Source organism: Atractosteus spatula, chromosome 12 (genome assembly GCF_055471065.1).
Source record: "Atractosteus spatula isolate fAtrSpa1 chromosome 12, fAtrSpa1.hap1, whole genome shotgun sequence".
In the NCBI taxonomy this organism is placed as follows: domain Eukaryota; kingdom Metazoa; phylum Chordata; class Actinopteri; order Semionotiformes; family Lepisosteidae; genus Atractosteus; species Atractosteus spatula.
In genome coordinates this window covers 38,938,383-38,964,346 of record NC_142717.1, presented here as the reverse complement: position 1 = coordinate 38,964,346, position 25,964 = coordinate 38,938,383, and the positions used below count along the sequence as shown (strand labels likewise).

The 25,964-nt window shown below is 41.9% G+C and overlaps 1 protein-coding gene across 4 annotated transcripts in view; it reads right to left on the bottom strand.

Moving 5' to 3' along the window:
- Nucleotides 1-2,738: 2,738 nt before the first annotated feature.
- nipal2 (NIPA like domain containing 2) overlaps nt 2,739-25,964 on the bottom strand; it is a 33,422-nt gene continuing 10,196 nt past the window's right edge. Inside the window, exons 2-11 of one of the 4 annotated variants that reach the window (XM_088929147.1) lie at nt 23,906-23,974; nt 23,114-23,285; nt 18,149-18,208; nt 17,478-17,599; nt 15,162-15,258; nt 14,054-14,189; nt 13,195-13,283; nt 7,996-8,059; nt 4,137-4,231; nt 2,739-3,452 (exon numbers count right to left, since the gene is read on the bottom strand). In XM_088929147.1, coding sequence (XP_088785273.1) covers nt 3,337-3,452; nt 4,137-4,231; nt 7,996-8,059; nt 13,195-13,283; nt 14,054-14,189; nt 15,162-15,258; nt 17,478-17,599; nt 18,149-18,208; nt 23,114-23,285; nt 23,906-23,974 — 1,020 coding nt within the window. In that variant the 3' untranslated portion in view covers nt 2,739-3,336. The remainder of the gene's footprint in view (nt 3,453-4,136; nt 4,232-7,995; nt 8,060-13,194; nt 13,284-14,053; nt 14,190-15,161; nt 15,259-17,477; nt 17,600-18,148; nt 18,209-23,113; nt 23,286-23,905; nt 23,975-25,964) is intronic. The other 3 variants (XM_088929149.1, XM_088929150.1, XM_088929151.1) reach the window with 3 other exon arrangements.

Below are 25,964 nucleotides of genomic sequence, written 5' to 3'. Positions count from 1 at the left end.
ACATAAGATGACCAAAAGCTAAATAACGGAGAACATGAATGAAAATTAACAAAAACGTCTGGAGATAAATAGGTTTTGCCACAACTCAGTGATGATCGGATTCTCCTTTTCCCTTGTATAATCGGTTTGATTTATGTTAGAGCGTCTACTGCATTTGCTGTAAGGAATAACGGTTATAACCGTTGTGAAATGTCCATTTCCACTTGTGACAAATGCACAAATCGCCCGTTTTTCCCCCTCCAGACAAGAGTTACTACTTTCATCTCGAGTCTGACCGTGCACTCCGCACACACCCTACCGATAATGCAACGCAACAAATTTGATTTGCACATATAATCCGAATTATGGACCGCATTAAAAAGCAAAACACTAAATACAACCCCGACTCAGGTTTCGTACAGCGGTTGATCCGTTGGGCACCCCTGCAGGGGCCTTCGCCGGTATTATTGGGTTTTATTTGACGGCGTTTCTGTTCGCTGAGGCATACAGGGGTGTGCGAGACTCTGCGACCTGCATTCTAATACAGCGTTCAGGGCGCCGCGGTGCGCTCGGGGTGACTCGCTGTCCTTACAGGACGTGCCTCTCCTTTTCAATTCAAGATGTTTTATTGTCATGACCGATGTACAATCAGTCTTGCCAAAGCAAATAAAATTAACACGAAACAAAAACATTAAAATAAAATCTACAGACATTTACAAGACATATCATAAAATATTTACATATACTGTAAACATATGGAGCATTATAGGGAGACAGACTCACGTGTTCCTCAGGCTGTGACAGGAGATCACATATTGGCCTGCCAGTTCAACTGCTCCCTCTCCCAGCAGGATTGGGACCGGTTGTGATTCTGGCAGGTGTGGGAACTCTGGGATTGGATTTTGGAATTTAGGGAAGAATGTTTCTCTAATCCCAGAGTATCTGTCACAGTGCAGTAGGAAGTGCACCCCTCTCTCTCTCCACCTTCAGGTCCCTGGAGACAAACGCCGTTCAGTCCGAGCCTTTCTGCTGGAATGCCAAAGCCAGCAGTGTACCCTCCTCACTTTCATCAATACATGAAAAGCACGCATTTCCGTCGCCTTCCGATTGAAACTTGTTGGACTTGTATACCCCCTTCACATGAATATTTTTTTTTTTGGCAGAGTTTTACAGTTATTAATTTTTTTGCCCAATACGTTTAGCCAAAAGATGATTACTGGGGTTAGAACAGTCTACTTTCTAAAATCATAAAGATTTTTTTATGTCCGTTCACTAGGAATAACGACTCCCAAGAATTAAGCAGCTTGAAAAGGTTTGAGGAGTGTTTCAGTCAATAAAACCTGGTTTAAGCTGCTTCGCTGAGGGCTGACCTCCTGGACAGAGGAAAGAAAGAAACACAACGTTTCAGCTGTGGAGCCTTCTTCGGGTCTGGCTTCTTGACACCTTCTTGACTCCCGAAGAAGGCTCCACAGCCGAAACGTGTTTTCTTTCTTCTCTTTTCAGCATGAAATAAACCTATTACTTGTTCCATACAAATATACATACATGTTTAACTCTTTCAATTAAGTGACACACAAATCTCTTATGTGAAGTCCAGATGAAATCTGAAGTTCGTGGGACTGCAGGTGCTTTATTCGGAACTGGAGGCGTGTCCCGCCCCTAGCTACGTCATGGCCACCAGCTGCAAGCTAGAGGTTGTTGAGGCAGAACTCAACTAGCTTGGGAAAAAAAGAGGGTCTTTGGAAAAGGTACGTCGTAAAAACCAGGAGCGAAGAAGAAACGGACACGGGTGGTGAGATCTCGACGACGACAAGGCTGCTAGATTTGAGACACCTGAAGGTACCGATAGCATTAGCAACAACGGCGATTAGTAGTTCTGTTCGGTTCTGTGTGTCTGCGCAGGCCAGTTAGGTACTGTAGCTAATTCATCACCTCACCGCCACTACACACAAGACCCACCCTCGCTCACCCCTTCAGACGGCCCTGGCTGTAGAGGTGGAGGAGGGATGCGAAAAAGATATTTGTGAGGGAGAGAAGGGGGATCACCTACAGTATTTATCATAGAGAGGAAATTACGTTAGGAGCGATTGCGAATTGCAGTCCGAGTGAACTGGGCTGCCGTCATCCCCCCTGAGCTTTCGCTATAAACGCTAGCATGTAATGTACCTTGCTCAAACATGCTCTTGCACTATCCAGAGCTCGAACCACTACTCCACATCTTTGGTGTGTCAAGGGGGTGAACTATAATACGAAACGCAGCATTGTCACCTGAAGGATGAAAACCTTAAAGCCATACCCGTCGCTTAAACCTGGGGAACCCGTCAGTGGCACCAGCAGTTAATTACAGCTGTTCTTTCTTTCCGCCGTCTTTGCAGATATGTCAGAGATGTCTCGTCCTCGCACTCTGACCTACATATAAACCGAAGTACAACAATTTCCATCCATCCATTTTCTAACCGCTTTATTCAATGTGGGGATTACGGGGGACCTGGAGTCTATCCCAGCAAGCATCGGGCGAGAGGCAGGCAGCCAGCCCTTAGCCGAGCACACACACACCAGCGCCCGTTTTCCCAGAAGCCCATTAACCTACCAGTATGTCTTTGGACTGTGTTGGGGAACCCACACAAACACGGGGAGATCATACAAACTCAGGAGCAGAACGCTGCGCCGCCGTGCCGCGCTTACCGTCTGACAATTTCCCTCAAAGGAATATTTAAATAATCTTAACAATATAAACATATATAAACCCCAAACGATAATTTTGCAAATATTTTCCTTTTATTTACAAGACCAATGAATAGGTTCTTAAGATACCTGATAAATTATCACGCAGGTTAATTCGTAAAAGTCTTTTGCATGTTTTTTTTAAATTAATCTTCACTTCACCAGAGTGTACCCCACAGTTGATATATGGGCTCTTGCCTTCCCTTCGCTCTGACTCACTGAAATACATCCTGGTCTCACAGCAGGACGCCCAATCACCCTGAATACTGAGTTACGTGTTGTTGTTTTTTTAAGCCACCAGTCACATTCACCTTCGGCAGACTGACCTTTAAATAATTTTAAATATTCGTTTTCGCCACATCTTTCCGGCTTCTTACGGTCTTGTAAACATTCACTCTGCTCCACTGCCGCTGGAAATGAAACAAAGCTTTTTGTTGTTTTTTTTTTAATCAACGGGTCTCCCAATTGGCACCAGTTTTCCTCCTCCAGTACTGGAAGGGGGAAAAAATCCAGCCCTTTCGTGAGAGGCACTTCTTCGGTCTATTTCATAGCTGGGAAAATACTTCATTCCTCGTGTAAAACTCCGAAGACACAAAGGAAGTGGCTCTGGCCCGCTGGGAAACGGAGCTAGATTTATTTGGAGTCCCCCGTCTGACCATCTTTCTTCTCTAAAGGCGTCATTTCGGCATCCAGGGCCCCGTAGGATGTGCTGCTGGTCTCCGGCTGGATCTTATCCGTGGATGGGTTCCCTGTGAGTTGTGAAAGCAGACGCGAACAACTGCAATAACGAGTTGCTGGTGTTTTTCAGTACATAGGTTTTTCATATTCATGATAAATATCCCGAAAGGGGGAACAACGTCATCTGAGCAAGTCAAATAGAGGTTACACTTTAAAATGTTAAGTGTGCAGTATTTACTAAATTGTCAATTTTTCCATTTGTGTGCTATGTGGTCGCAGTCCTGAATTGAACACTGGAAGTACCACATTTTATACTATCTCCAGCACACCCAAAACTACGGTTTCCCCTCAGATGTTGCATGGGGTGAAATAATGGGGTACCTCATTACAACTAACGTAAGGAGGACACGATCTAAAAAAATCTCACAAAAACTGGTTTAAAATGCTCAGTCTCTGAACTGGGTTCATCACTCTGCTCTCCTCCCCACTGGGAGCTGGTGTGTGGGAGCGTTCTGGCGCACTATGGCTGCTGTCACTTCATCCAGGTGGGGCTGCACACTGGTGGTGGTGGAGGGGAGACCCCATTACCTGTAAAGCCCTTTTGAGTAGAGTGTCCCGAGAAGTGCTGTGTAACTGTACCCCTTATTATTTATAGTAGTATTATTATGGAGAATTATACTACTTCTTCAAGAACATATGGACCAAGTCCTTAGTTACTCATTTAGCACCTACTCCCATATACAATATATACCTACCAGGTACTTGCCCGATGTCAATGAAAGGATGCTCCGTTTTAGATTCTGGTCTGTTTCTGGCAATCAGAAACACTCCAAGGAACGACAGCAGGCACCTGCGTTGGGCACACACACACACACACACGCGAGAAGGTGAAAAGCGTCAAACGCACACACCCAGCTCAAGGCTACACAGCTCTGCCGGTCTTTGAGTAACGACGCCTGAAAACTGCAGGGCTTCTGCAGAGGTCAACAGACCATCATGACCATTGCCGGCTTCTGCTGCTTCACATTAAAACAAAGTGTTACCTTTAAGTAAATATGCAGCGGAATGGCATTAAAATGTGCACACGAACTCATGACTCGATGGTGGCCTATTCCACATATCAATTTGGGAATATAGTGTGGATGTAGAATATAGGTCCAATTTGTCACACCTTCTCCGCTCGCTGGTGCCGGGAGTCAGGCAGAGGCCTGTGAATTCTGATGTTGATCCCCACAGGGACTTTGCATGTGCTAATTTGCAGTTTAAAAAAAAACCCTCCAAGATGTCAAAGAGTTGTTTTTTTTTCCCAGGTGATTATTATTAGTTTTGTAATCCAAACTGCTTTGGAGTTTCCCCAGTAGAGCAGGTGAAATTCTTTCAGCATGAATATTGTTAAGATGAAGGAATTTCATCTGTTCTTCGTTTTATCTGCTTTGATGGGGGGGGAGGCCAGAACCAAAGAAACGACACCAATATACAGTTCAGGACATTTAAGATCGTCGCAGCCTGATTGTACGCTTCAAAGCATTTTGGTGACACCAAGCCTGTCCCCCGAGTTAGGACAGACACTCCCCTTGTGTACCACAAAGGAGAAGCGCCTGTACTGACGCACAGTACTGTATTCTGGAGCACAGTGTCCTTGTGGAAGCACCGAATCACGTGACAATATTGTACGCCACTCCTGGGGCGGAGCGGTGGCACTGTGGCTAAGGATTTGCGCCTGTGGCTGGAAGTTTGCCGGTTTGAATCCTACTCCCTTGGGCCCCTGAGCAAGGCCCTTAACCCCAACTGCTCCAGGGGCGCTGTATAAATGGCTGACCCTGCGCTCTGACCCCCAGCTTCTCTCCCTGTCTGTGTGTCTCATGGAGTGCAAGCTGGGTATGTGAAAAAACAAATTCCTAATACAAAAAATTGTATACGGCCAATAAAGTGATCTTAACGGTTATTGGAAAAAAAAACCCAAAGAGGATAAAACCTTTTTCATTTCAGGGATCAGGTCCCACTGAACAGCATTTATACAGGCTACAGAAACCCAGCTTTTGGTATCAAAGCCAGTTCAGTGATGTGCCTGTTGCGTGTGAGGGAAATGAAGGTACTGTACAGAGCCTGAGGTCAATAAGCAACACACTGCATTCTGATACAGAGCTACTGTATAAAGACAAATGAATAGAATTATAGTAAATTACAAAGGAGGATATTTTTACGGCTAGAAACGTCAATCTCTACAATCCAGCAGCAGCTGCTTAAATCATGGGGCTCCAACCCCATGTGAAAAAAGAACTGGAGCTTGCCTTCGGTACTTAAGAAGCTTATAATACAAAATCCCCACTGTGTCACATTCAGATAAACACATTTTGTTTACCCCTTTATCTTTATTGACAGAACACATTTGCCATTAGTGTAGCCTAAAAGGGGTAAGACGTTTGTAGCGGTGTCCTGGACAGCACTGCTGGGCACACATACAGTATGTAACAGAAACACTCAGACAAACACAATGACAGTGGCAAAGAAAAAACGACAACTCAAAAGCTGCTGTGATCTACAGGCTGAATTGAAATGAGGAACAAGGCACATGAAGAAACCCTACGGCACAGTAAATTAAATATGTCCCGAGTTCATTTGCTTTTAATTTCCTTTAGTTGCATAATGAAACAGAAACCAGAGGACACAAGAGGAAACTACATGGAAGGGTGTTTAAAAATGAGAACAAGAGGCACTTATTCACAACAAGCTATCCAGCCATATACTGTAGCTGAAGCCAAAGTCTGGATTTTGTCAAGAAACATCTGGATGAGATCCTTGGATCAATTCGTTACCAAATGGGTCAGAGGTGCCAAGTGGCCTCCTGTTGCATGGAACCGTTCTGACGTCAATAATACTGTCACAGCTGTAGGTGACTATGGATGTCTCAAAGAATCTAGAACAAGGGGTAATGCCTATCTAGTGTCAACATTTCCAGCTTCAAAGCAGAGGGGATGTTTGCAGGGATGGAGCGTGTCCAGATTCAGTGATCAAAGCAATCATAAAGTTTACCTCAATCGATTAAGTTCTGGGTAAATGATTATGGGTCAATCAACAGTCCAGAAAGATGCCGTATAAGGTCAGATCAACAGAAAAGTAGAACAGACCACAACAGAGAAAGGGAGTCCTTGTTTGAGTTCAGCCGAAAAGAACCAATTCGATCTTTGTATCTGAATCTTGCTAAGAGAGCTTGCTATTCTGTAGTTTTTAGGGAACTTGATTTCCTGATTGAAAAAGCCCTAGGTTAAAAACAGCCTCTCCTGCCTAGTGGGTGCATTTCAGAATAGGGAGATAGGTTCGCATTTATTTTGTGGCATTCTGGTTTGCAAAGAGAGAAAGTTAACAGCCGGTAGTATTCTACTTATTCTAGGAGGCGGCTTATCTTTCTTTTGGCTTCTGTAGGCAGCATTTAAGAGTCAAATACTTTATAGCAGTCTGGGGGTTTTCTGGGTGGTCTAGACGTAGGCCTCTGAAATGCCTTGTCTGTAAACATGTAAATAGAGAAACCTCTGGGTTGTATGTGTATGTTATGTGTAGTGTGTGTATTGTCAATGTTCATTTTTTTAACCAAGTATGCCTGAATTATTGCTCTCTTCACCAAAGCTGTGCCAGAGAACAAAGATCTCATGTGCCTTAACTATACCAACCGCTCAGGTACATCCTTGGCAAAGTCCTTACAAGTTGGGGGTTATGATTATTTTACTTATTGATTTATCTGTCATTTTATTGGTCATTTCCTGATTTTCTCCATATTCAAAACTGCCCATCTGTAAAAACATTTTGAATCCTTTTAACCCACAGTAAGACAGTGTAACTGTACACAAGGGGTGGCTGAAAAAGTGCCTGTTCATGTCACCCTTGGATGTTATACATAGGCCACAACAAAGTGAACTTTCATAACTAATCTATATCAACTATTTAAAAAGAATTACAGTCAGCAATGAAGATACTGTTATACTGAGAAGTCATTGGGAAGCACTTTTAACAGTCTATCTGTAATGCTGTGTTAATACTTCAAAACACCTTTAATAAACTATGAAATACTTGTAAAACAGAACATTTACTGTGTAAGCTCTGGAGTATAGCTCACAAACATCTGGCTAGCTTTTCTTTTTTAGCTCTCCTTTCTGAACATCAGTAAACCTGAGACGGCGCACAGCTGGCGTAGAAACAGATGTCCGCTTTCTGTGAGCTGAGTCCTGACGGCACACCTGCTGCGTGGGGCACTGCGGAGAGCAAGTGTCTGCCAGCCATCGCAGCTGGCCGGAAAATGCTGTGCACGCAGTGCTTTCCTGCTAGAGCTACCACTCTAAAGAGTCTCCTGAGACCCTGTCCATACCGTTAAATTCTCAGACATAAATTTCCCCACCTTCCAGCTGGTACAGGAGAAGGCAAAGTGCTCTCAGCAACCCGACCTGCCAGTTTCAGTCCATTGCAGGAATAAGCTACAGGCGTTTTGATTAATTATGTCATTGATTTCAGCTCAGTGGAATGAAGGCCAGAGCGCTGTGTGCCGCAGGAGGACTGTATGTGGCAGAGTTCTACATGAATTTTGAATTTTGCCCGATAAGTGGAGCTCAGTGGAGTACTTACCCAAATAGAAACATGAAGATGTTTAGCAAAGCTAAGCCGTAAAACTCCTGATAAAATATTACACCTGCCAAAAAAAAAGAGAGAAGATATGAGCAAACAACGCTGAGCCAGTTAGGTAAGAATAATAGCTACCCTCACATTTCAGACTGAATTTATAAAACGAAGCAGGTCTCAAACATCCATTCAGAATGTTTTTCATGCTGTAAATTCAAGTATGTACAGAGGCGTAATTCAAAACCGTATTTGCCTAGACTCAAAGTGCGCAATTAAAGATAACACCCCTTCCTGATGTTGTTCTTCTGCAACCTTTAATGAAGTTGATGGGCTTCCTGATTTTACTGGCAAATTCGCAACTTTTAAAAAACGGAAAGGAAACTAAGCGTCACATAAGCAAAAGTGCGGTCAAACACTCAACCCAACACTCAAGAGAGGGTGTGTCAGGGGTTGACATTGCTTTCTCCTGAAACATTCTGTATCGCAGGGCCTTGCTCTTAACGAGCAGCATTCAAGCTAACTGGCACCTGGTTTTCCTCATCCGGCACTATTCCCTTAGTTCTGGGTGATATTATAAAAGATTATTCTTTTTCTGATCGATGGAGCACACTGTCCTACTCCGCCACCATCTGCCAGACCCTTTCAGCCAAGGAATTGAAGTAACAAAATCAAAAATGCAAGCTCTTTCATATTAAAGCAGATTTTGGTCTATAAAAGTTCAACTGGGCATTGACAGAGCTAGGCAATGAATCCAGTAAAATAACAGATCCATTAGCCCAAAAATACCATTCCTCTAAGAGTGGCAGTTCAACATTATAGATGAATTTAAGTATTTCTTTTCCATGAACTCAGTATGGATACTAGTCTATTGAACTGTTCACATCGCAGTTTGTAGTTCACAGCAGTATGGCACAATAGAATTGAAATATAAGGTAACAGAACCATACATTTGTCTGTACACTATGTGAAGCACTTCAAGACCAATTTCCCTTTTCGTATTAATTGAATTTTATTAGAGGGACAGATCCCTGTGTTCGTGTGGGTTTCCTCCCGGTGCTCCCACAGTCAAAGGCATAATAGGCTAACTGGTGGGTTAACTGGCTTCTGGGAAAACTGGCCCCTGTGTGAGAGTGTGTGTGTCTGCATGTGCCCTGTGATTCACTGGAGTCCCATTCGGGATGTATCCCACATTGCTCCCACTGCTTGCTGGGATAGGCCCCGGCTCCCCCGCGAGCCCGTATTGGATAAAGCGGTAAGGAAATGGATGGATGGAGGCATGGATTTAGACCTTTAAGTAAGGAATTAATTCTACCATTGTGCATTCACCTGGAGAGGGACCGTTTTCCCTCTCAGCAGGAGGACTGCCATACTGTCCCCCAGTAGACTTACTGCTCTATTGAACTGATTGAGAGCAGGGCTTCTCCAGGCCAAGTTTACCATAACAGGGGAGCAGGTATTATGGTCGTTGGTCTGCGAAATACCACAGCTCTACTCTTCTTACTCTTCTCTCTCCCCCTCTGTCCTTCCTCCCCCTGCCATCTGAAAGATAAACCCTTACACACTGCCGACATTCAAACAGTGATCAAATCATTATTCTGTCTTATTGTGGACTCTCACTCTCAGCTGTGAGCTGCACTCCTTGTTGCAGCTGCTGATACGAAGAGTCTGCAAGAAGGGTTTGCTCAGCTGTAATCACGTGCTCAAGGTCTTTTCCTGCTCAGAACATTGTACTTTTCCATCCGTGTTTAATTCAGTTAACTGAGTAGAATATGTTGCCCTTCCTTGTGTAATAATGTCAGAGGGGTATAAAGTCTTTCTGACAGCTGAAACCCTCCAAGACTGTCTGTGGAACTTTCCAAATACACTCTCCCCTGCGTGCTTCAATAAAGAACTGTCTTATCCCGAATTGCAGGTCATCTGTCTCTTATGAGCATGTTCATACACTTTACATCAACATGGGACTCATGTCTAAAAAAAGTGGATTCAATATCATGGCCTTGACGGACGATTCTCGATTTCTTTTATTCTTTTGACTCACAGCTTTCTTCTGGTGTTTTGGAGTGAAGCTTCTTAAGCAGTATAAGCCTTACAAACCTTAAGAATCGTAAAAAAGGAGCAAGACGCTAAACCCAGACCAAGGCAAGCAGTGTGGGATGATGAAAAATAGACACCTGTTTAACACAGCAGAGTCCGGCTCCTAAAGTACACTGAAGAAACAATATGCTCAATATAATATATACCACGATATATCTTCATTCAGATGTATTTGTGCAGCAGTTCTTATTTCTCCTCTAGACTCTGTCCAACATCTGCACGACAGGCGATATCGTAGCAGACAGAAGCCAAGCGCCAGCCTCTTTCACAGAAGGTCATGCTTTCTCTCTGTAAACCCCTTATATGCAGAGCAGAACGGAATCACTTCCTCTAGGCAGTGTTTAAAAATACTCTAGCTGCCACTGTAAAATGACTTTTTTACAGTTTAAATATACGTTTAGGAAAAAAAGAATTAAGGAGCATGCAAATACTTAAACGGGACAACTGCCGAGCACTTCTAAGTGGGATAAAGACGACAAATACAGCGTTGTAAAACTAGTTTCCTTCTACGTCCACATGCAGTCCTGAATAAAAACAAATTGCCTGAACATTGAAATTCAGCCCTGTTTGCTCTACTGTTATGAGTTTGAATTCCACATAAGGCTGCGAGTATGAATTCATCACCCGAGGGAACCAAGTGATCGTTATTAGCAATTTGAAAGGGACAGCAGCGCGTGCGTTCTGCCGAGTTAGAAATCCCACTTTCATCCCGCAGATGAAAGGCCCCTGTTTTGCACGGGGCCATTAAAGAGTGAGTCATGACTGTCAAGGAGGTGGAAATTCATTCCTTTGAGACCGAAGCTGCAGGAGGAAAGGCAATACAATCTAGCTGAACGGGAAGCCTTCAAAACCACTGATCATTTGCAGATTTTTTTTTTTAATTTCACAACGATTACACCGGCCATAAAATTTTAAATTTTGCAAAGAAAAATGCCATTTCCCCCTTTCTACATATGACGTTTTTTTTGGTTTATTAGAGAGATGCTGATCTGTGCGATTAAATAACTAATTCTTTCTTTCTGCTGGCGGATGACTCACAGAGAGAACTACAGAATGTAATCCTCTATCTGCACAGCATCGTTTTCCAAGAAGCGCAGCAATGAAAGCCTTAGTCTGGCACTTCCCAGCAGCCTGCCTATCAGAGGCTCAATACTCCTCTATTAGGACTGCAGGTTGTGCATCAAACAGTGGAGACTTTGGTGCAGGATGATCAAAGACAGGCACACCTGTTTAACACACTTCCATCATACACAGAATAAACCTCATGCACAGCATACCTTAAAAACACAGCTCTTTTTACTCCCCATTCTGTCCAGCCTCTATACATGTCCAGAGGTATTGTTGCAGAGAAAAGGTGTAATTTTTAATTCTAATTAAATGCATCAACTCTTATTATGTACAATAAAATGATTGCTGCACTTCTATTCATGATTTGCTGATGCTCCCTGTTGGATTTACAAATGGAAATAGAGCAACAATGTGTTGCATTTCTTATATTATTGGATTTACTCCTAAAATGGTCAAGCAATCCAAACTGTGTCTTCATTTTCTACCTCATATACAGCTCTTTTCCAGAGACCACTCGCTCAACATCAACTCTAAAACTCATTTGAATCCAGCAACAATATGTTTATCATTTGTTTACTTACGACTTACTGTGTGAACAAATATTGCAAGCCTTCATCAGCAAAGCCAAAACCTCAATGTAAGAAATATTTTTCTTCATAGACAGACACACTGTCTTCTTCTAAAAACAAAGGTATTCACCCTCTTATGTAAACTATGCAAAGCAAACACGTTGAACCACATACTTACCTGTATAAATAAGAATACAACAATAAAAGCAACATATTTTCATCAAGCTGTGTTCTAAAACCAATATCTGTGATATACTGTAATACAGCCATTTAAATAATTAGCTGTCTTACTTCACTCAAAGCAGTACCAGAGGAAGTTAAGAATCTGGTCGTGTTTCACAAGGAAGGAAAAAAAGGAAGAAGACATTCTAACAAACACAATTATTGTCACACAGAGATCAAGGTGAAAACTTATAGCATTTATTCTTAGGCCTTAAACCTAACAGATTGACCTTGTTACACTACGTGCTTCTGGTTTTGCATACATTATGCCAGAGGATGAACACTTTGACTCTTTTATTATCAAGCAAGACAATGTCATCCATGATGTTTTGAGTGGCCAACCAAGCAGAAAGAATTGAGATTTTCCTCAAGAAGATATTAAAAACCTGATTTTTAATCTACAATAATGCCACGGGTTACTGGATAATTTGTAAAGACTACTAATTTTAAATCTCCTCTCCCTGCCTTGTAAACTGATTTAACAGGTGATTTGACCACAATGTATAATTTTCTTGCAACTTTGCATTTACAAACAAATGTTCAGTATTAGCAGAACATTTACAAATCAAAAATGCACTTCTGCATCAATATTGTGGTGATCCTTGAGGACAAAATTACTTTCACAAGGTTATAGTCTTGTATATTCCATGAGTACATCTAGCTCGGAAGTCTTGACAGACCAGCTCTATGTGAATGCAAGACTTAAGAACTCACATTCATCAACTAGCATTTTTGACATACATCTCCTTCTAATTTTCAATATTACCCTAGTTCCTTAGACATTCCAGGATGTTAAAGGAATGCCCATTTAGAAGAATCTCCCACATCTCATTTAAATAATTAGCTGTCTTACTTGCCTCAAAGCAGTATCAGAAGAAGTTAATAATCTGGACATGTTTCAGTGCGTCTCCAAAAAGGCAAATCAAAGAGATGCATTATCATCAAAGCTGTGCCTTCCTTAATCTTTTAGCAGCTTTCCCCCGATGAATAAGACCACCAAAAGTAGAATAAAATAAGAGTACACAAGAAATGAACAGCATAGAAGACGAAGTGGTTATTATCTGAGTTATCAGTGTTGTTAAAGTTCAGTGAATTTTCAGTGATGGCATCTTTATCACTCCTGCTTGAAATCGTGTTTGAGGTGTCTTCCCCTTGCTAATTTCCCTGAAATAGGTAGTGTGGCAAATAATTATATAAATACATAAACAAAAAAAAAAAACTACATCAACAGTCCCAGAATAACACACAGTACCTGCAATTATTGCACTTGCTGTGAAAAGCACAAAGTTGATGGGCACCACTTCGGTCGCATTGAAAAGCTTCATAGCCTGGTTTAAAAACCTGGAAAGAAAATGAACAGAATCACCATCTGAGAAGAACAACACCCTCTTCTTTCAAGAAGGCAGAGAGATTTTTGTTTTGACACATTACCTTTTGAAAACTTTAACCACGGTTTGTCACGCTGAAGAGGGGTAAATTAAAAAAAGCAAAAACACCATAACAATCGTCTACATCACACAAACAAAATGAATCACAACCAACAAAGGGAGAATGGCCTTGTGTTATTTTACCTGCAGACACAAGTGGTAAAGAACAGTAAAAAAGTGGTAAAAAGTAGAAACGATTGGATGTAAAGGTGGGAGACAAAACACAGAACTAACTAATTAAACCACCTTATTCCACATCCTCTTTTACAACACAAGGCACACACATCTTTTTTGACACACACAAATGGTTTATAGCAGAGTGGCAGCTTGTCGTTAAAGCAGTATTTCTACATTTTGCTGCCGTTTGCGATGTGATATGGACCATTCTCAGACAGCTTAAATAAGTCGATCAGTATCTGTGGAAACTCGCTGTATGCCGATACGCTGTATGTGTTTGCTATTTGACTTGCAAATGTAGAACAGAGATACTTACACCTTGGTATGATGAGACCCGAAATTAGGGGCTGAGAAAAAAATGCCAAGACTTGCCAGCTGTTTGCAATATGGCCATTTAAAGTGCATCTAACTTCTCTGACTTTAACGCATGTTCTTCTCCAGCTAGACACTCACCAAACTAAAAGCGCTCGTGAGCCTGACCTCTAGCGTAAATAAACACGGACGTACCTGATCTGAAAGGCACAGGAAGCGATCATTACCACCGTCATCACGTAGAATATGGGGTAGGTGAGCTGCAAGCTGCCTTTCACCGACTCGGTTATCATGCCGGAGACGGCCTTCACAGAAATGACCGTCAGGGAGGCTGCAATGACACGGAAAGGCATGCAGTCACCTGGCAGAGGGTCAGGAGCACTGCTGCCCGGAGGAAAAGCCACATCTGGGGTGAAGGGCCCACTGGCACAGCGATGGCACTGCTGAAGCAACGCAGTGTCAGGTATACGTTAGGCATTTTCACCAAGGGGTGGTATGGTGGCGCAGTAGTAGCATTGGGCCCTGAATTTAATTCCTGGGGTGCTGTCTGCGTGGAGTTTTGTATGTATGACTAATGAGTGGGCTTCCTCCAGTTTCCTCCCACAATCCAGAGCCATACCAATAGATTAATGGGTTTCTGGAAAAATTGAACAAATGAGCGTGTGTGCATTTGTGCGTGTCTGTGTGTTCACTGCGATGGACTGGCGTCCCATGCAGGGTGTGCCCTGCCTTGTGCCTGATGCCAGCCAGGACAGGCTCCAGTCCCCCCACAACCTTGAATTGGATAAAGAAGTTAGAAGATGGAAGAATTAACATAGATAAAAAGTTTATAACAGGATAGCAGTTTGTCCTTAAAGTGCTATTTCAACCGCCTGCTGCTGGTTGCATTCAAGGTGCAGCACATGACTTTGTATCTGACTGCTTGTTCTACAGTTAGTCATATGAAGGGAAAAAAACACACACTGACATTCGACTCTATGACGACAGTGGGGATTATTTGCGATGCAAACAGTGTAAGAAAAAAGTGAGGGTAATTACTCACTGAACTGAAAAAAGTACTTCCTCTCAATTCTGACATTCCACATTCATATTTAGCCATTTAAACACCCATTGTCCTTGACAATATACTGTACATTTCAGAGTGGCTGTGGGCATAGTGTTTAAAAAGAAAGGCAATAAGAAAACAATTTTAAACAATTTTATATACAGCACTGCTTGCCATTACACTGAACTCCTTTTTTCCTGCTCTTTAAGCACAGCAAGACAGACTTCAGAGAAAGAAATGCATTTATTCAGCTCCTACCTAGCAAAGCGACCAGCATCAGCACCACGACAATATGCTTCACGTTTTTCTTCTCGTAGAGATACAGCAGGATGCAGAACACAATTATTTCTAAACACTGCAAAGGGAGAAAAAGAGAATAAAAATGTGCAAAGGATTAAAAAAACATGTTATTTCATTAAAACGGTGTGCAAAGCGTCATGTGTCATTACTTTAATTTTACAAATCTTAAAACTACTGTTCTAGCAAAAGAACAAACCCAGCAATCAGTATTTCATGTCTAGTTAAATTAAAACCCCCATCCAACCGGGAAGTGACAGTTGAAAAAGTTTGAATATTTTAGTCAAACAATGAAAAGCCTTTCTGGTATTGCTAGAGGCACACCATGTGAGTTTATCTTTGATGAGATCTTCTGATAGAGTTCCCACTGAACTGAAATACTTGCAATATTCTACTGATCTTAACACCATCCCTTAGATCACTGTTTTTTATCTGCATTGAGTCACTCAGTTTCTGTAAATGATACTTCTCCTACCTCATTTACCTCAGTGATGATAACTCCCCCTTCTTATCGATCTGAGTATTCATTGCAATTTACTGCAAGACTGCAATGGCAAGAGCACAGGAATATTCAGGAAGGAAAAGCCGCATATCAGCAGAATGACTGTAGCTCTCCATCTGCCCCAAAAAGATCTTCATGCTCAGAGGCCACTCAGGGGTCACAGCCACAGGCTTTCGGGAAGACAGCAAATTCGCCTCTCAGCTGAGCTTTTCTGAGGTCTCCACAGAGTGTGGCAGAGTGATTTTTTTACTCATCAATGAAAGCGGTTCTACCGTGATGGGAGACAGTGTGTTTAGACACTGTGGCGAGAGTCATGCCAACTCCTTGCATTGCTCAAGTCATCCAGGGGGGCTGAGAGGAGGAATCTCCTTTAACACATGCCTGAATGCCTTTGCTGTTGTTAGATGGAGGACAGACTGGGCTCATTGAATTCACAAGTGTTGAACTTCCAGCAGGACATTGCAAGACCGCACAGTGAGACACGCTTATTTATACAAAGATCAGGCCTTTTCCTTGACCTGTGTCCAACAGAACATCTGTGGAACCAACTGGCCAAAGCCATCAACAAAGTCAGCCATGAATAACCATAGCTACCTGGCTGCAGTCCCCCAGTGAAAAGAGGAGAAACTTCCCACAGGAGTCTGTCCAGTGGCTGATAAGGTCTTTGTGTCAACACTGCAATGGCAGTGTTAACGTTCAGAGGTGTTATTCCCGATGCTAACTTTGTAATGTTTCCATTTTGATTCACACTGAAAATGTATCGTTATCATATCTGTACTTTTTCTTCACATTTCTGTGGTTTATATTAATACTGGTGTTTGCCAAAATGCGTTCAAGCATTTTTGCATTTTTGCCAAAATGCGTTCAATATATATACATATATTCATGTATATTTAGAGAACACAAAATAGTATTCAATGCTAAAATAAAAAATATGCATTTATATTTAAAAACATTGACAAATTTCCAGGTAAATTCTGCTGTTTGCTGCACTATAAAAGAAATAAATGCAAGGTAGTTTAGTTGCCATATTATAACCAAGCCACGTAATTAATTGTAAAGCTGAAAATTCCTTCAATTACATCCTGATGATCATTTGTATGATGTCTACTGTGATGATGATAAATCTCCTTCACATTTAGAAATTATCACTTTGCCTTCATCAGAAAAGATGATTAGACGAGATAAAATGGTTCTAATAACCATTACCTTTGCAAATAATTGATCCTTCTGGGTCTGAAAATGGTGTCACAGATCACAAAAAATAAGCAACATTTTAAATAAAAAAAAGATTGAAAAACATATTTCTGCAGCTCATCCGTGGGAGCGCTGAATAGGCAACTGTAATATTCTGCCGTGAAAAGACACTGCATATTATTCATGAATTTGGTTCCACTCCCATAAAGACAATTAGTGAAGGCAACACTTCTGAGCATCATTAATCTCATTTATGACCCTGTCTTCCAATCTCCTGGTGAGCTGAATAAAGATGACCTCAGATCTTTGGTATTTTCCCCACGTAAACACTTCTCATGGTTTTTTATTTGCTGCGTGCTCATATTTCCCCTCTCCTCAGACCTCAGCTCAGAAACACTGCTAGACGCATTAGAAAGCAACCCACCTGTCCTCTCATCTCACGTGATGCACACTCGGTAGGACAATAAAGGATAAGGCTAAGAGTTTACCTGCGAAACCCGCTGATCAGCTGTGAAAGGAAAGCAGACTGTGTTCTACCGTAATGCAGAGATAAAGCAGAAGAGAAGGTCTCCACGTACTATGTAAATGAGAAAATGCCAGCTGATGGAGTACTTCTGGACGACCCGTGCCGTGATCTTCTGCGCAACACTGGGGGCAAAGGTGATGAGGAGATAGGTCCCGGATACCGCGAGCGCCCCACCTGCGTAAACAGTATTAACAGCAGGTTCATGGGAAAAAATTCTCGTTCTGATTCAGAATCGATCGCATGAGAGAATGTTTCACCAACATTCTAATTATTTCACCAATATTCCAATCACCCAGCTAATGATGTTTGCTTTTTTTCCACTGATGTTAATCAGACTACACTGGCCTTCATTACAAAGGCTTCCGTGTTCATGTGTCTGCCTTAACGTCTTTGACCGTCTCAGCAAAATCTCCCGAACCCCTTTTCCTCTGAACGGCACCCAGGACACCTACAAGTATGCTTGCTAACCCGAGTCAAAACGGGTACAAATGATGTTCCACTGCCTCATCGGAGCAAAAGAAATCTGTTGTATTGACTGTAATACTAAGAGATTTTTTGTGTTATGCACACATTTATATACTGTATATATAAGGTAAAAAAACACACAGGCTGATTTAATAATCCTGTCAATAACATGCATTCTGGCTCCAACTGAGTGCAGCGGTCAACAACTTTTTTATTGTTTTCGGACACCCACTGCGATGACGGGCCGCCAGTACATACCCAAGATATCCGAGGCACGCAGGGTCTCTTTAAGGAAAATGACGGAAATAACTGCACTGGCTGGAAGAGAAAAGGGAAAGCACTCGCTTCAGTGACCATCATAATCCCCCCCCCCCCCCCCCGCAGTGCCACCGGACAAAGCTGAGATCTCAATTTATCTTTCTGAGCTCACACAGAAGCCCCTTTATCCCTCTGCTGCACACTGCAGGACAATTCAATACCGAGCCATAAGTCCGCAGGCATTTAGTTTCATTTCCTGCAAAAAAATGACATCGTAATCAATGTAATAATAGTTTGAGATGCAGTTAGTATTGACTGGTCGCTGTTATTGTTTGGCAACTAATAATGACGATTTGGAAAAACAATACGACTGAACTTACAGTAAGGCGTCCCCCATGACTGCGTAATAGAATGACATTTATTCCAGATAACATCATGTCAATGAAATTACAGGTTTTAGCTATAATTATTAAAACTGGCTCTGGGGTGAGTGTGTGCGGGTCTGTGTTTGTCTGCGTGACCCTGTCTTCTACCTGTGTCTTGTTGGGATAAGCTGTAGCTCCTCCACAATCCTTAACTGGAAAAAGCAGTTAGAAAACGGTGGATTACCATCCACAACCACATTAAGACATCTGAGGTCATCATTAAGTTTGAAACTTGTAATCAAAAACAAGGAATCCCAATACATTGCATACTGTTATGATTCAAACCAGGACAGCTTCTGAGAACATGTGTTCTTCCCCAGCTGCTGGAAAAGCTGTTATAAAAATGTATCATTTTCGAGGATTCCTAGGAAGAGGTAAGAAAATGGTTCTTGGAAATAATCGCCATATAAAAAACAAGCAATGTGTGATTATATGTACATCAATCTTGTCAACAAAACCTACACATTAACCTGCGCCATCAAAAGCTGGCACAACTGGCAACCCACTGAAGCTCAGCAGGTGTGAGCCTGGTCAGTACCTGGATGGGAGACCTCCTGGGAAAAACTAAGGTTGCTGCTGGAAGAGGTGTTAGTGGGGCCAGCAGGGGGCGCTCACCCTGCGGTCTGTGTGGGTATTAATGCCCCAGTATAGTGACGGAGACACTATACTGTAAACAGGCGCCGTCCTTCGGATGAGACGTAAAACTGAGGTCCTGACTCTCTGTGGTCATTAAAAATCCCAGGGCGTTTCTCGAAAAGAGTAGGGGTGTAACCCCGGTGTCCTGGCCAAATTTCCCATTGGCCCTTACCAATCATGGCCTCCTAATAATCCCCATCTATGAATTGGTTTCATTACTCTGCTCTCCTCCCCACTAATAGCTGATGTGTGGTGAGCGTTCTGACGCACTATGGCTGCTGTCGCATCATCCAGGTGGATGCTGCACATTGGTGGTGGTGGAGGGGAGTCCCCATTACCTGTAAAGCGCTTTGAGTGGAGTGTCCAGAAAAGCGCTATATAAGTGTAAGCAATTATTATTATTATTAAAAGCAGATGTCCATAGTTTATTTCCAATATCCCGGGTTAATAAGAGGTCCTAGACACATTAGACAAAAACAGGGACAGGAATTATTTCATGATCAAATTCAAACACAGCTTAATGAAGTTTAGGAGACTGAGATGTGGAAAGTCACGAAGACCTATTTATCAAAACAAGAACTTCATGAAAAATTCAGCAGATAGGATTAGCACCAGACTGGATGGGAGACTCTCTGCATCTAAACAGGGGGTTATGGTTTATGAGGTGTCACTTCAAAAGTGCAAGAAGCATTTTCGTCAGAGAAAGGACATTTTTTCCTAAAATAATAATAATAATTATAATAGCGATTTGTTTGCCATCAAGGTAATTAAATTAAGAGCTCCTAAAATAACTGTTTATGTACTTTTCCACAATCCAAAAGCCTGAAATAAACCAAAATAAATCCATTTTTAATCATACATATACAGTACAGACTATGTTGCACACGTTGTCAAATACAAACAGAAAGATCACAGCCAGCTGTTTTCATATTTTGCCGTTTAAACTTACATACATAAACCTTTACAATCCTACAGCTCGTAACCATAGTAACTGCGTACACTAGTCAGATGATTGTGTAAGCAGGCTCTTAATGGGTTTTTTTCTATTTAATGAGCTCCACAGAGAAGACGTTTCTGTAAAACTGAATAAAACATTGTTAAAACATAATAAAATGTTTTCCATCATTCTAGAACCCTAGGTAATTTTTCAGATCCTCTGTGTGAATAGAACAGTTCAGGGGAGTAAAGAATTAAATGTACTGAAATGCGTCTTGTTCTCTTTTGAGAAAAAAATATATTCAGTGCGACATAAGCGAGCCATCCTCCTTACACACGTGACCAAAAGCCAGAATAACCCTCTTCTGGGTTTCATATCATGACCCATACAGTATGAGAGGTGAAGCAGCAAGACATAAATCTAGACTTTCGGTTTTTGGGATTGAGAGGTGAACAAATCACTGCAGACTTGATTCATCTGCGCTCTCCACTCATAAGCCTCCTTTTCATGGCCTGACGAAGTACCTGCTGTACCTGCTTCGAAATTAATTGACACAGCACTACACTACTCTCACTACAACAACAGGTGACAGGAACAGTAACTCACTGTCTGTGTAGGTGAATGAGTTGTTACAAATATTGCAGAGATCCAATTAAAAATGTTTTTTGAGTATTCCTAATTATGGCACATACAGTATCGGAGCAAATATTTCCAGGACTTTGAGGAATGCGTTGTTGGTTTTTAACAAAGAGGGATTTCCCACCTTGCCATTTTAAGTGGGTTGGAGTGGTAATTTAAAATTTAACCCAGTGTTAAATGATGCCCATCTGAAGTGGCTTCTGGTCTTCCAGTTTAAGTGATTCATTAATATGCAAATGACTCAAGACCTTAATTTGGAGCGGCAGCACTGCTGCCAGGGGGGTGTGGAGACGCTCTCTAAATGCTGTCTCCATGTCCCTGCTGCTGAGGCACTTGAACAGACAGGGCTGACCCCAAGCAACCCCAATCCCCCAGCCGTGGCAGAAATCTTAAAGCATCAGGCCCTTAATGAACACCGGCGAGGAGCGATCAGACGATCCCCCTCCTAACTCCATCCTTCAGAGATTAGTTTCGAAAAAAAGATTTTTGCCGTTTCACCTACTGTATCACTCCCACAGCAGAGACGTTTCCAGTTAGTGGCAAAAACTGCATTACTGGACAAGGAAGGATGGTAATGTTTTGGTCCCTCATTCCCTTAACAGGAGTTAATGACAGAGAGGAAATGTAACTTTTGTATCAGACTGTAATGGGCTAAAACAATTTTGGGAAGCCGATATCAATTCCAATCTGCCTAAATGAGTTTTCATTTCTTTCCTGTAACCTTGAGCACTGACACAGCAAGGGTTCTTTTTCAAACCCAATGAATAATGAATGTGCTGTATGAAAAAAAGTTCCCTTTCGTACAAAGGCCGAGGAGAGGGAACAGGGCCTTTTCTTCTGATAGACACTAAGATACTGCCAAGAGGGAATAATTGCTCTCTCTGGTGGCAGCCTTTAAGAGCTCAAGATGTGTCAGTCAGCGTCCTGCACAAAGAGAGAGCAGACTGCCACATGACACGAATTTAATCAGTTTTCCGCTGGCCTTCATGTCAGGCCCGTTTAGGAGATTTTAACTTGTTCAGAAAGGTAGCATAGCTTCTACAGAGACTATACGCCAGGACATTTATACTAGGCTACCCTTTAAAAATTCTCGTTTCAACCCCCAAAAAATTACAATAATGAGTTACAGTGCTCATTCGTCAGAGGTACAGCAATTCTATGGGACCAGACGAAAGAGCAGTACTAGGCCACATGAAAATGCCAAGCACTGAAACAGGTACAGAGCTCATTAATACTGGCCTTTATCCGTCCACAGGGACTCAAGTCACTGCACACCATATTCTCATGGTTGACGACGTATCAGACTGAAGGGCCTCACACAGATTGTTTTTTTACTTGACAGTTGGAAACACGTGGTACTGTTTTCAAGAATCCAGTATCCTCCTCTTCAAAAGGAGTTTTAATTTCAAGGAAGAGCGATCACCAAAAAGACAATTTGACCACACTGGCAGCTGTATTCCAGGTAGTTTTCTATGATGTGAACAAAGCATCACACACAATGAAGATCATTTTACACCATTGTGAAGCTGGGAAATTAAAATCAGTGACAGTTAATTTTAAACTAAAATTCTGTTTTCATTCCGCGCCTAGAGACCAAAGCCATCTGGCCTTTTTACAAAGTCAGCCAACACACACTTATTTCAAAATCTCCTTCATGACCACATAAGAAAATTGGACTGAACTCGTAATGTGTGAGGCCAGCTAAAGACTAGTTATAGTTAACGAGAAAATATGATATTGTAGTGGCCATTCGTTCATTTGGAGAATTACGAACAAACTCTCTGCATAAAGCTACCTTTGATTCACTTGGTCTTGAGCGGTCATGCTCGTGGGGAAAAATGGAAGTTACTTTGTGTTAAGGTAATAAAATGGCAGCAGATTTTAAAGAAAAGACTTATATCAAATGGAGACATAACATGTCACACGCAGTAGCAGTAGATGTTTAAGACTCCAGAAGAGAGACAGACATTTGAGATCTGAGATCTTTTGTCACATGTCACATTCAGGCACCTATTGCCAAACAAGACAGAAATGAACAGGGCCTGGAGAACAGGCTAAACAAATATATGTGAACACATAATAAACTCAGAGAGCAAACCTTCAATAAGGAGAAAGCATGGCCTGTTAAATATTTGATCTGCTGTCAGGACAGCAATGTGTCACTTTGTTAACACATTCTTCTTTTTATCATCTAATTTCTACACAATAGTAGGAGGATCATTTTACTGAATACAAAGACAAACTCGGGCAGATGATAAAGCTTCTGCAGTTCCCCATAAATGGTGCCGGGTACATGACTGACATTTTGGAGCCAGGGGCAAACCTTACCGATAACAGAGACGCATCCCAGGGGAGCAATTAGTGTAGCAGGGGCAAATCCATAGGCAGTGAAGTTGCCCAGTTCTCCAATCCCCATCAGGATGATGGCGCACCACCAGAGTGCGCTCTTGTAATAGGGCTTGGAGTCGGGACACTTAGACACACGCACGTGGGTGTACTTCTGGAAAAAAAATACATGCCACGTTACCAAGACTCTCCTACAGTCCCTGGACACACCTTGTGAAATGCAATCTGGTGGGTGACAGACTTCTCCAGCTCTACCAGGGTGTGCTGCCCTTACACAATGAATGTAACAAGGAGAGCACTCATGGAAACAATACTCTATCGCCTCTGTAAAAGGAATATGCTGAGTGCTCGTGCATTTAATTGGATTCCCTTAAGTCCTCATTGGTGCAGTCAGGGATGTAGGAAACCCAGCAAATGACTCTGAGCTCAGAGCTTCTCAGAGTACACAGCGTTAGAGGATTCCAAAGTTGGCTCTATTTTCCACATAAACAATGGTTATTGTTGTCTGACAACCTACTTGCTTCGGTTTGCAAGGGTTGATGAGAAAGTATGGCTTTTGTGCTGTCCTGCCCTAGGATTGATTGACACAATTGAACAATGGAAAGCCATGGCAGGAAAATTCCTGCTGGATACGTGACATGGTAGATACACAGGAGAAGCAAGAACCCAGCAGAGACATAAGAGTGACAGTAAAAGTTTGGAAGGGAAGCAACAGAGGTCCAGATTCCAAAAGATGGAAGAATGCATCTTTAAGTGTTTGCACAAAGTCCTTACCTGTATATTTAAAGAAATGCTGATCAAAAAGTTGCCAATAATAGAAATGAGAATCCCCAGCAGTTGAGTCTGCAACACAAAAAATACCCAAGCTGTTTAAGGACATGCACTGCCTAAAGGCACTGTCTTCAAGAGCAAAGAGAGGAGCTTCCAAAAAGTCTGCTTTAGACATCTTCATTTTCTAATCTTTTCAACTATTAGATGGTACACTTTGACCACACAAGGTTGAGTGCTTCTAGCTGGATATGCTGAAGTGCTGAAACACGATGTCAAGATCAGATCTAGCTTGCCCTATATAGTTTTAAGTTAAAACAACTTCACTTTGACGTCATGCACTCTTCCCTAAGCAAAAGTAATTGATTAAAAAGACTGTGAAATACCTCAGAGAAGAGAAATAGTTGATAGGTCAAGAGTGTAAGGGTTGTCTGACAATTTTCCTGTACACTTTCACACAAGGTTGTGTCCCTTGAAACTGCTGTCCGATATCACTAACAAACGGAGTAAGCCAACAAACTGGGACTTGTGTGGCTTCGAGGAAAGGAATTCCCTTCACAGGCAGTAGTCTTGAGGGCACATCCCTACACATCGCTTTCCACAGGGGCATCAGCTAACAGTAGCCTGATCTCATCATCAATTGGAAGTGAAGGACAGTTGGACCTGGTCTCCACTGGGATGGCCTACTGCTAAGTACAGTAAACCAGGTTGTGGACAACTGTTGTTAGTGGACAAGAAGGTGGGGTTCTTGTCCTGGACTAAAAATTGCTGATTCAATGCCTCAGTATCTATTACATAAGATTTTAAAGCAAGGTTCGGATTACCTGTTTAGTAAAAGATGCCACAGCACTATTAGTAAGACGAGGGTTGTTGTCCTGGTTGATTTCCTCTCTGAGCTTGCACAATCCAGCCGCCCTGAAGCTCACCATCAATTAAACCAGTTTCTCCCTTCACCACCTGCTCTATTGTGCAGTGGGGATGCTGATACAGAATGGCTGCCACATGTCACCCATGCATTTCAGTGCTGGATTAACTGGCTTCCCTATTCTATTCAGAGCACTTCTAGATATGCTTTGCTCTAACTAATAAAAGGAATTATTATTAAATATACTGTTTTAATGTGACATCTTAAGAGATAGTGGTATGGCTATTTTTAGTTTTAAAACTTAGGATATACAAACTTACAAGCAGGTTATTTATGCAGCTGCACCAACAGTTAGTCAGGTATTATATTATTTTTATTTTAAATTTTTCATCTTTGACATTTAATGCAATTATAAATTACCAAGTTGCAGTGAATGCAATGCAATGTATGGCAGGCAGGGAACTAGGCACAAGGAGCACAATTAGCTGGTGGAAGACCCTCTTTCTCATTAGCTCAACACTGATCAACAAAGTCTCCTTCGTCTCGGCAAGCTCAATAAATGAGAAGAGGCTTCAGGCACAGAGCTCCCGTGAGTTAATTGAATAAACGCATGAATGTTACTAAATAAATCTTTCAGCACACTTCAGGATCCTTCAAAATAATGCTGCAGCCAAAAGCATTAATCAGTGACCAAGGTTCCGTCTGCTCTGGGGTATAACACAGAGCAACAGATTATTCTGTCACGCATTCAACAAAATACAGAGCAAAGGAAGAACGTGTTCGATTCTTTTCAATGTGAAATCTAGATTAATTACAGGAGGCAACATTTTATCTAGATCCTACTCAGTTTGGCTACAAAAACAAGAACAGAAAATTATTTTATTTTCTAAAATAATTTCCGTTGGGTAGAAGGTCTTAGTTTAAGTTATATTTAAAGCAACATGATGAAAACAAGGTGCTGATTGTGTTTTGGTATTAAGGCATAAGTGGAAAACAGGAGGTGTTACCAGAGCCAGTATTGCTTTCAAAGTAACCTTGAGGATTATAAAAAGAACTTGTATTCCAAGGATGTAGAAAGTTGCTTTATTTTTTTTCTTAAGATCTAAGGGAGCTTCAGAGCCATTCACCACCCTAAACGAAAACCATTCAGCAACCTGCAGCCAGCTTTGTGGTGCAATACAATCACTCTGTACAAAGAAA